The following is a 12,023-nucleotide window of genomic DNA, read 5'->3' as shown; positions in this document are numbered from 1 at the left end:
GGTGATGTGCAAATAGAGCTAAATGATAAATTAATATTGATTACTAATGTTACACCATAATCCCAATTATCATTGAGAAAACACACATTTCCATTCAATAGTTCTGTTTATTTGGACAGTCTTGAAATAAAATGGAAACTAGCCCAAATAAAAAATGATGCAATAAACTTATTCTTCAGAATTATGGGTAGAACCTATGGAAATGTTTATTTACATATTCAGTGAAGTGCATGTAAACTTAGGCGCATAGTCTGACTGGTTCAACATATCCAACTCATTGTAATGCTTTTGCTATGAGTGTATTGGCATTTCAGACACCCACCTGGCAATCTGTTGATAAGCCAAGTTAACTGCTTTTTCGATATATTTGTCCAGCTCAGGTCAAGAGTTACAGGTTGCCTCCTAATGATGCCACTGAGCATAAGGGGTGTGATCGATTTACACCGGTTTAAATCAATCTTGGTCCAAAGCCTCTTGTCACAGCACCTGGGAAGGTAAAGTTTAACAATGGAACCAGTTGCTTGATATTATAGAACTTGGGTATTGCTGGAGAAAGTGACCACCTTGTTGAAGCTTCCATGCAGCCATCAGGGCAGATTCACAAAAATACCAAATTTTAAAATGAACAACAATTCATACTGCACAAGGGAGCTAATTGGTGCTTTGTTCATGGCAATGTCTTAACCAAACAATGGTTTTTTTCCACGTTTTTGCTGAAATTTAAACCAGGCAAGTTGATTCTGATTGGTCAAGATGTTCTCACGGGAATTACCCCAAGAAACTGTTCTCCAATCCTTTGTTTAGTTTAAAAAAAGGCACAATGCCTGGAAGTGTTCATTTTACTTCTAGAGGACAGACAGGATTCCACATGTTAAGATATGCAAATTTCCAGCCAACCTGTTAGCCCCATTGCAAGCCTGACCAATAATCTTGAACTGTTTGTTCGTGTATTTCTTAGTGCAAGTCCTGCTCAATCATGGAATCAAACCTAGTTAGATGCTATGTTCTGAGCTTTGCAAGCCTGGCTTGGTTGAGTAACATTCAGAATCTGCCTGATGCAAACAGCCAATGGTATGATTCATCAGTCATTGAGAAGTTCAGCCTCCATACTTGACATCATAGCAGTACTGCAACTTCTACACCACTGTATTTACTTGTGTGGCAGACAGAACATCCTCTGACTTGATGACAATCTGTTAATAGCAGTGAAAAATGGCTAACATTCCCCATTTCTCTGAAAGTGACACACTGGATCCATTCTTTTGGGTGATATATAGTAAGCAATGATGTGATCCATCCACCATATGACTTGATTTGGTAACAAACTTGTACAATGAGCAAAAGCTTATGGTCCTATTTATGAGGTTGCTGATAAGGCTAATCTTGTTGCATAGAGCTATATGGATCCCAACAGGTATATTAACATGTAACAATAGGCTTTTGGCAGATAGGAGTAGAGAACCCATTCGTAGAATTTTCAACTATCATGTCAAGGAAATGCAGTTTATTAGAGTCTGTTATTTCGAAGGCAAATTTGAGCTTGGGATGCAGCCCATGAAGGTGTACAAGGAAAATAAACTATCGAGGAACTTCACTCTTATCAATGAAGCAAAGATTTGAAGACAACACTCCAGGGCATTTCCTGTGCCAACACTGCAACCAGAGTCGACTTGCCTGATTAGAAAGTAAACTAAAGCTTGGAAGTAATTGATTGGTGACACTTTGACCAGAGTCGACTTGCCAAACAAGCACGATCCTTTTCTTGTGCAGCATAAATTGTTATTCCTTTGGAGATTTGCTATTCTTGTGAATCTGAACTGATGTGTGAGAAACAAAAAGCCTTGGCAGCATGGCCCTTTCTACAGTGACAAACTTTTAGACAGAATCTTTTCATGTTAATTACCATAAAATAACATAGGCTGATCTGGTTACATTATTTGGTGACAGTATAAGACTGCGGAAATTAAAACAAAACTTCTCGTAACTATCGTCAACTTTATTTTCTTTTCCTCACAAATATAATCTGTGCTAAGATATAATATAGATGATAGAGAATAACAATATTAAAAAGCAGAGTTAGTATGGCGACATGAAGAGGTAATCATACCTAATGAATTTATTCTAGTTTTTTGAGGAGGTATCAAGCAGGGTAGATAAAAGGGAACCAGTAGATGGAATATATTTTGATTACCAAAAGGTATTTGATAAGGTACCACACACAAATCTACTTCAGAAGGGACTATGGTGTTAGGGGTAGTACACTAGCAAAGCCAAAGGATTCACTAACTAATAGAAGAGAGTTGAGATAAAGCTATATTTTCAAGATGCAACTTGTAACTAGAAGGTAAAAACGAGGTAAAAACCAAAAGGATCAGTGCAGAGACCATGATTATTTATAACATATCGTAAATGATTTGGATGACAGAAGTGAATGTATTATTGCCAAGTTTTCAGATGACACAAAAATAGGTAGGAAGGCAAGTAATCAAGCTGACACAAGTGTCTACAGAGTGATATAGATAGCTTAAGTGGGTAACTGCTTAGCAGATGAAATAGAATGTTGGGAAAAGGTGAAATAGCGTTATGTATATCAGCAGGAAGAACAGAAACACTAAATGTTTACATGGAGAAAGGTTTGTACCATAGCTGAATCAGCAGGACGGCACGGGGTCCTGCAGCCGCAGCAGCACGGCGTGGGATCTCGCCGACGACCTCACCTCCCATCACCAAACCATCATCTCCTAGACCATATACAACCTCATCACCTCAGGAGATCTCCCACCCACAGTTTCCAACTCACAGTCCGGGAACCTCACACCGCCTGATTCTACCTCCTTCCCAAGATCCACAAGCCTGACCACCCCGGCCAACCCATTGCCTCAGCCTGCTCCTGCTCCAGCGAACTCATCTCCACCTACCTCGATACTGTGGTCCAGGAACTCCCCACATATGTTCGGGGACACCACGCACACCCTCCACCTCCTCCAAGACTTCAGTTTCCCTGGACCCCAATGCCTCATCTTCACACTGGACATCCAATCCCTCTACACCTCCATCCGCCATGACAGGGCCTCCAAGACCTCAGTTTCTTCCTCTCTCGACGTCCCCACCAGTACCCTTCCACTGACACTCTCATTCGGTTGGCTGAACTGGTCCTCACCCTCAATAATTTCTCCTTCCAATACTCCCACTTCCTCCAGATGAATTGGGGAGCTCTGGGCACCCACATGGGCTTCAGCTATGCCTGTCTATTTGTCAGCTATGTGGAACAGTCCCCACCTCTTCCTCTGCTACATTGATGACTGCATCGTGCTCACGCGAGGAGGTTGAACAGTTCATCAACTTCACCAACACATTCCATCCCAACCTTAAATTCACCTGGACCATCTCAGACGCCTCCCTCCCCCTCCTGGACCTCTCCATCTCCAACAATGGTGACCGACTCAACACTGACATTTTCTACAAACCCACCAACTCCCACAGTTACTTGGATTACACCTCCTCCACCCTGCCTCCTGTAAAAATGCTCTCCCGTATTCCCAATTCCTCAACCTCCGCCGCACCTGCTCCCAGGAGGACCAGTTCCACCATAGAACACACCAGATGGCCTCCTTTAAAGACCGCAATTTTCCCTCCCACGTGGTTGAAAATGCCCTCCAACGTATCTCATCCACTTGCTGAACCTCTGCCCTTGAACCCCATCCCTTCAAACGCAACAAGGAGAGAACCCATGATCCTCACCTTCCACCCCACTAACCTTCGCAACAACGCATCATCCTCCGCCATTTCTGCAACCTACAAACAGACCCCACCACCAGAGATATATTTCCCTCCCCATCCCTTTCCGCTTTTCATAAAGACCATTCCCTCTGTGACTACCTAGTCAGGTCCACACTCTCTCTCTCTCCCCCCCTCCCCCCACAACAACCCACACTCTCCTCCTGACACCTTCCTTTACCACCACAGGAACTGCAAACCTGTGCCCACACCTCCTCCTTCACCTCCATCCAAGGCCCCAAAGGAGCCTTCCACATCCAGCAAAGTTTCACTTGCACTTCCACACGTGAGTTATTATATCCGTTGCTCCTGAAGTGGTCTCCTCTACATTGAGGAGGCAGGACGCCTTCTCGCAGAGCGCTTCAGAGAGCATTTCAGAACACCTGCACCAATCAACCCCACTGCCCTGTAGCAGAATACTTCAACTCCCCCTCTCACTCCACCGAGGACATGCAGGGCCTGGGCCTCCTCCATCGCCACTACCTTACCATCTGACACCTGCAGGAAGAATGCCTCATCTTCCACCTCGGGTCCCTCCAGCCCATAGCATCAATGTGGATTTCACTAGTTTCCTCATTTCCCCTTATCCCAGTTCCAACCTTCCAGCTCAGCACCGCCCTCACGACCTGTCCTACCTGTCAGTTCCACTTTCCCCTCCAACCAATCACCTTTACCCCCACCTCCATCCACCTATTGCTCTCTCAATTACCTTCCTGCCTGCCTGACCCCCCTCCCATTTATCTCTCCACCCCCAAGGCTCCCTGCCTCATTCCTGATGAAGGGCATTTACCGGAAACATTGATTCTCCTGCTCCTCGGATGCTGCCTGATGTGCTTGCTTTTCCAGAACCACACTCTTGACTCTAATCTCCAGCATCTGTAGTCCTCACCTTCAACTAATATATTAGTTGCCTACTTTCAGTCCAAGTTCAATTAAACCAAAATCTATTAAAGCAGCCAAAGCGCTTTGGAGAAAAATGAAAGTAGTCTACACCAACTATTACTGAATTAGCATTGATGGGGTAGACCAGTGAAAATCATCAGGGTTTTAGATATTGTATAATAGATAATATTTCAATGGGTTTACAATGTGCAACTTTACAGCTTGAAATAAACTTGCAAGGCAGAGAAATATAACTAAAATTCTGCACAAAGTATTTGTTCCCCTGCATTTCAGATAATAAGGAAATAAATATAAGCAAATGTTACAGATTCTGGAAATCAAACAAACTCAAACAATGCTGGAAAACCCAGCAGCTCTGGAAAAAGTGGAAAGTGAAATAGTTCACATTTTGAATCAAATATGACTCTTCATCAGAACTTTATGAACAGCAACAGGAAATAAAACGCTTACCATCTGTTCCAGGTTTTACAGACTCTCATGCAAATGCATAAATCTTTTCGACTGAGGTAGCCAAACACAGCCATCCACACTTCTCGTTGCATGACATGGTCTTCACCATCATCAAGGGGCAGAGAGTCCGGGGGTGGGCTGACAGGGGGAGGCCGCACAACATGTCGCTCCATTTGAATGGACTTAGTTGGTGACACAGAGGGTGGGGGTCTAGTGATAACCCTGGGAGCCCGCCTCAAGCTCGTGGTAAGGTGATGCCTAAGCCTAGGAGTCCCATTTAATCCTTTGCTTAATCTGTGAAGTCTTTCACTGCTTGCCGGCAATCGTTTAGGCTTCTCTACTTTTTCACCCTCTCCTTCAGATTTAATTGGTTGATGATTCTCATTTGCCAGGCTGGTCTCAGTTTTATGAATCTCCTGATTGAGTTCTTTGCTTAGTTCTTTACTAAGTTCTTTATTGTGCAATCGCTTCTTGCGTTTCTCTTTAAACCTCTCACTTTTCTTTTCTTTGGCCTCTGCACTTTCAGTACTGGGACCAGCTCTTGGAGAGCTTGACCTAGACTGGTCACTCTCCTTTGTTTTCTGAGGTGTCTCTGATGGATCATCTTCAGGCTCCTGCTTGATAGTTCGCAATGTTTTGACAATTGTTGGGTGATCTTCACTTGGCTGCAAGGATTTTTTCTATTGAATAGAAAAATGAAGTGCATGAAACATTCAAATTAATACACTTAACATTTCAAGTAACATACTGAAACATCTATGGACAATAATACAAAAAGACAGGCTCGCATTGTTACTGTTGCTTTCTTGCTCAGCACACATCCAATTTTATAGCCAAAAAATAGCCACTGGAAAATGTACGCACTATTATAAACACAGGTAACGTGGTAGCCTGTGTGTGTGCAGCAGACTCTCACAAACAAACAGCAATAAAAAGGTAACCTGCTTTTGCCACGTTGATTTTGGGATAAATATTGCCAGACACAAGGGACAACTCCCAAAGTGCCATAAGATCTTTTATATCCATTTGAAGAGGAAGCCTCAGTTTCAATTTAACAGTTTATCTGAAAGACAGCACCCCCAACAGTACAAGGCTTTCTCAGCACTGGTTTTCTTGCGCTAAAGTCTTACAGTGGAACTTGAGCTGACAACCTTCTGACTTAGTGAAGGTCTAATAACCCCTGGCATGAGTTACAATACGATTCTGTTATTGGAGCTTCGCAACTAATAAGCATATTTTTAAAAATGTGTTTTGCTGACAGGGAAATCATTTACTGTTCATCCCTGGTGGAGCTTGAGAAGATTGTGGTGAGTTGCCTCATGGAAGGACTGCATTTGGTGTAGATATACCCATTATGCTGTTAGGGGGGTGAGTGCTAGGAATTTGACCCAGTGACAGGGAAGGAACTGTTTGCTAATAGAATTGTAACAGAGAACTGAAAATACAGTCTAACTAGATACATAAACAGAGGAACCTCTATTATCCGAAGGACACGGGCAGGGAGTATTTCGTTTGGTTATTCAAATTCCAGATAACTGAATGCCGGATAACAATTTAGCCGCGCATTGGGACCTTGCGAACTTGCCGAATAATCAGAAATTCAGAAAATTGAATGCCAGATAATTGAGATTCCTCTGTACTTAATCTTTTCCTGCCAAGCAATGATCTCAAACCAATGATTACTGTGAATTATGAATGGAAGATATTGCACATAAATTAACTATTTCCAAAATAGTATCCTCATATAAGCCAAAAAGAAAATTCATTGCAAGAAAGCAATAGACTTTTACATTTAAACTTCTGTCTTCAGGAGGAAGATAAACCGTGGGAAGATACAAATGATGAACAGCAGCTGAATTCTTGTCATTTGCTGCGAGATTTATAATCTAGGGGCAATCAATGAATAATGGTTCCAATGGAGAAAGACATGCTGAACGTGATCGGATTTGCAAGCTTATCATTAAAACACCATGGTCAAGTTCAAGTTTACTGAATAGGAAGTTTACGTCAGTTATTAGCTGCTATTCTTATACTTTTATCACCTTAAAACACTCCATTGTTGAGAATAATCTTAATATTCAAGCTTGTAAAATGGAAAGAAAATGACTCCTTAAGCCATGCTTTGCAGTAATGCCTAAAAAAACAGCAGGATGCCTCAGTCACTTGAAATTAGAAAAAACATTATATGAACCGACATAACTTTAGTGTAATCTTGTAGAAAAGCAAAGGACAGTGAGGGGGCTGCCAAAAAAAGGTATTTTAAAATAACATTTGTAGATTTTCTAGATTGAAAATTGCAGAACTTTTGATTCGATGTTATATCCTCCCTGGTACTTCACCCTTCACTACACACAATGTTAAAAAAAAGATACACAATGAGTAAAAGTTTGAAGTTGCTCATCTTATCCTAACATATCTAATTTGGGGCCAGAATAGAATATAGAAGAGTGTAGGATATCGTAACTTTGTGCTTATGGTAGTGTATATACGTCAGGAGTTCAAATACACACCACGGGAAAATCATTGTATAAACTGTACTCAGGAAGTCTGGTAACAGAGGCTTGTATCTGAAAGCTCCTAGACTGTTGTCAAAATCTCCTGCTATCATCCTTCAGAGAAGGGAACCAGTCACTTTGTATCTGAGTACATGATGACTCTGAGAAAAACTGAGGGTATGCAATAAATGTCTTACTTGAAGCAAGACAATTTAAATCAAAAGCTGCAGTGACTCTCTACAAGAGTTCTTTTCAACAGAAAAAAAAAACTAGCATAAAAATCTGTAGATTAAAGACAAGAAAAATGGAATCTGTGCAAATGGTAACGTAGCTTAAAAAGCAGAGGATCCCAAGTTTCATTTCTCATCTATCCAGATTTAATTGAACATAGTACTGCAGGAAAAGGTTTGGAATGTATAATTAGGCTTAGCAAAAGACTGTGGAGAAAGATGATTTTGATCATGGGCATGCAATTTAGGCATCTCTGCTGATATTTGACTGCTATTCATTCAAAGTGCTATTCAATTAGTCTCACTCCCATGATCTTTCCCCATCTCCTGACAATTACTTTCATTTTCAAATATATAGCCAATCTATTTCTAAAAATTGCCATTTGACCTGCTTGCATCATCTTTTAAAGTAGTGCATTCCAAATCAAAACTTTTTCTATATATTCATTCGTGGTCATGCTTACCAATACTGTCATGATCAAATGCATTTGCAGCTGGATGAGGTCAAGTATGAGTTTCCCTTTTGCCAATTCCCTCAGCAATTGCTCCAGACCCAATCAGTAACTATATCCTTTCGGACCCAACCAGCTTCATCGGTAGTAGAGGGATCAATGATCAGGGACATAGGTTTAAGGCAGATGGTTTAGAAGAGATTAGCGGAAAAATCCCTGATCATTGATCTCTCCATTGGTGATGGACACTGAAAATACCCAAGGAGTATATTTTGCACCCTCAGTGCTTCAAGTGCTGTTCAACATGGAGGATTACACATTCATCAGCCGAGGGAGTACAATACGTGGTAATCAGCAGGAGGACGTTTCCTTGCCCACGTTTAACCTAAAGGCATGAGATTTCATGAGGTCAAGGGTTAATGTTGAGGATTCCCAGGGCAACCCCCTCCAGACTGTATATCACTGTGCCATCGACTTTGCTGGGTCTGTTCTGCTGTTGAGACAGGACATATCCAGGGATGGGAATGGTAGCATCTAGGACTATGTCTGTAAGATATGGCTCCATGAGTATGATACACGCTCCCAATTTTGGCATTAACCCCCAGATGTTGGTTAAGGACAACTTTGCAGGGTTGTTTGTCCCAGTGCCTAGGTCAAGCCAGGTGGCCCATCTGATTTCATTTCTTCATGGAGACTTTGTAGCAATTAATACACTGAGTGACTTGCTAGGCCATTTCAGAGGGCAACCGAGAGTTAATCGCATTGCTGTAGGTCTGGAGTCACATGTAGGCCAAGCCAAGTGAGGATAGTAGACTTCCTTCCCTGAAGGACATGAGTTAGCTAGAGGGGTTTTCCCGATAATCAACAATAATTTCATAAGTCTTCAGTAGATTCTTAATTCCAGATTTCTTTTTAAACTGAATTCAAATTCCACCATCTGCTGTGGCAGGATTTGAACCCGGGTCCCCAGAACATTAACCGAGCTTCTAGATTAATAGTCTAGTGATAATACCACGGGGCCATCATCTCCCTGTAACTTTGTTGAATAGAATAAAAATTACTTTTTGTTAATTATCTGTAATCAGGCTCATCCAGTGGAAGCAGTCTCTCCTAGTGAGGCTTTTAGAACCCATCAGAATTTTGAACTCTTGAATTAAATCTCTTGAAGTAAAATGAATCTAGCTTCATTAGTCTTATCACATAACCGAAGTGCCTCATTTGGAGTACAGTTTATTTATCCATCAATGTTTTTCTCCCCCAGAAAACTGGAAACGTTCAAAACTGAGCAATTTATTCACAGTACAAAACTTGCCTCCAGAAACCAGAACAGTCCACGGGTACCATGCCACAGTGACATGTTCTGCCATTTATCCCAGCAGCAACTTTCCATTGCCTGGTAACCACATGATTTACATTATTACGTTTTCAAAGATTATCAGCACCTCAAGATCCAATTCACATCTGCAGGCTTTTGTTCTCCCTAGCCTCACATCTTACTGAAAATGATTGCAAAATCTAATATTTGAAAATAATTTTGCAATATCCAAAATCCATTTCCCAGGTTCTGTTTTGCAGCTCCATACCCAGATGCTTACTGGTAAGCCTTACTGGAGAGCAGCACGAGTTACCAAAAAGAAATACAACATGAAACATTTTTTGAAACAGTTTTAAAATATAAATAAAAATTGATTGCCAGGAACACTGCTTTTATATTAATACCTGAAGACCCAGCACATGCACATCACGCAAATATGAAATGCATTAAACCTCCTTGAGAGTTGAGTTTCACAGTGAATTCAATCGATGGCACAGGGTTCCCACTCATCACAATCAGTATTAGCTGCTCTATTCCAAGCTCCAAATGAGCACTGAGCTGTTACAGGAGCAAAGTAGCGTATTTTAAAAGGCTTTGAAATTATGAGAAAATGTTCTAAAAGTTTAAATCAAATACCTTCTTCCTCAACAGTTTCTCTTCCTTTCCAATTTTAAACTGCAACAAAAGAAGGCAGACAGAGTCAGTGTCATGGCAGAGGTCATTTTGATCTATTATCCAAAGCAGCAAAGTCTTTTTGATAAGAAATATGTGTTTAAGTTCTTTTTCCAAAATCTGTTTATTTCAGCTCTCAGCAATTCAGTCATTAGCTTAAATCAGAGTGAATGTCTTTCAGTTACTCAGTTTCCCTGCCAACATGGTAGGGACTTGCTCATTAATATTTGACATGGATATTCTGCAAATGACTTCTTAATAACAGGTTTTATAATAGTGATAATTATAGATTTGATTGAATATTTTGTAAAACAGCAACTTAAAGATTGCAGTATAATCATTAAACATACATTGCAGATTAGGCATTTTAAAAAAGACAGGAAGAATGTTTCGCCATTATGGCACATATATTCCAATTGTTGGTTTGAAATTAGACTTTAAAATAGAAAAGAATTTAGAAAGTTACACATATTATTGGATTGTTCATCACTAAACAATTGCTCCATATTTCATCTTCCCCAATTGCTTGGCATAGCTATAAATTAATTATGAGTCATACAGAGCAGTAAATTCCAACATTTAATCTTCAACGTGGAGTTGGCTGGTGCAAAAGTCAGAAAATTATCATTTTTTCTGAGTTATGGCAACAAAAATCAGAATACCGACTTCTTAGAAGTGTACAGCATGGGTAGTGAGTGAGGCCTCAGCTTTGATGCTTCCCCCACGTAGCACATTTACTTTCCTCAAATGTATCCCTGGAATATGCATTAAATTGAAGCAGAATATGCAACATAACAAGTGAACCGTATCAAAGTTTGAACAGTGGAATACTGTACTGGAGCCTGCAGTGGAGACTTACAGAAAAGGATAAATTGGGGTCAGAAACAGGGTTTGATATCAGTCGTTGAAGGAAGAATGAATCCCACGGTTTATGCCACAAGATGATATGAGATTTATTTTTAATCTGAAGGAAGAAAGAATGTATTTACCTTTTTAGACCAATAATCATGGGCGTAATGTAGACCGTATCTGCATATGCATTGTGATTATTAACTGTTTTCTTTGTTATGCTGATGAGCAGGGTTGGTAGAGAGGGACAATGAATGGGGGAAGCTAAAATTCATCACTACTGATCATAATGAACCAGAAATTACTCCACTATTCACTGAAAAACTTCTAACAAATTTTGAAAGTAATAATTATTACTTGAAATAGTTCTGAATTTTTCTTACAATGTAAACCCTATCTTTTTAAAAATCAGATAAGATATTAAATCTATGCTCAAACCTATTAGGATTATTTAATAATGGCATATTTAATTTTTTAAAAATCCTTTGTAAATGAATCTGCACTAATCAGTTGTATAACTTTTATTTGTTGCACCTTTTTTCGGGCAATTGGCTCAGAATTTCTATCAGTAATTCTCCGCTTCCGCATCACAAGCCCATCCTCAGATTTCCTTCTTGGAACAGATTCTTCAGGTCGTTTCTTGGGATGTTCCTCTGATCTCCGTTTGGAATTTTCCTCTCGGTCTCCCTTTTTCTTTGTCGTCTCTGCAGAGTCCTTTTGTTCTCTGTTCTGCCTCTGCTCCTTCAATAGTGAACCCGGGAGGTTGGAGGCATACTTAAACCCTGGCCCTCTTTTCTGCTTATAGACCAGAAGAAGAAAAAAACACAAATACAACTTTATATCTCATGTCTTAGGGCTTTATTGTAATGTTTATGCTTAA

At 40.5% G+C, this 12,023-nt stretch overlaps 1 protein-coding gene across 11 annotated transcripts in view; it reads right to left on the bottom strand.

Annotated features, from left to right (window-relative positions):
• LOC140487978 (lysine-specific demethylase 2B-like) overlaps positions 1-12,023 on the bottom strand; it is a 223,067-nt gene that overhangs the window by 12,761 nt on the left and 198,283 nt on the right. For 8 of the 11 annotated variants that reach the window (XM_072587460.1, XM_072587463.1, XM_072587468.1 and 5 more), the window contains 4 exons: positions 11,678-11,950; positions 10,259-10,297; positions 5,131-5,810; positions 323-486 (listed from right to left, as the gene is read on the bottom strand). In XM_072587460.1, coding sequence (XP_072443561.1) covers positions 323-486; positions 5,131-5,810; positions 10,259-10,297; positions 11,678-11,950 — 1,156 coding nt within the window. The remainder of the gene's footprint in view (positions 1-322; positions 487-5,130; positions 5,811-10,258; positions 10,298-11,677; positions 11,951-12,023) is intronic. The other 3 variants (XM_072587462.1, XM_072587464.1, XM_072587467.1) reach the window with 1 other exon arrangement.

This window comes from Chiloscyllium punctatum, chromosome 17, assembly GCF_047496795.1.
Source record: "Chiloscyllium punctatum isolate Juve2018m chromosome 17, sChiPun1.3, whole genome shotgun sequence".
Taxonomy (NCBI): Eukaryota; Metazoa; Chordata; class Chondrichthyes; order Orectolobiformes; family Hemiscylliidae; genus Chiloscyllium; species Chiloscyllium punctatum.
Note: the sequence above shows the minus strand (reverse complement) of the source record. Positions and strands in the feature narration are given on the sequence as shown.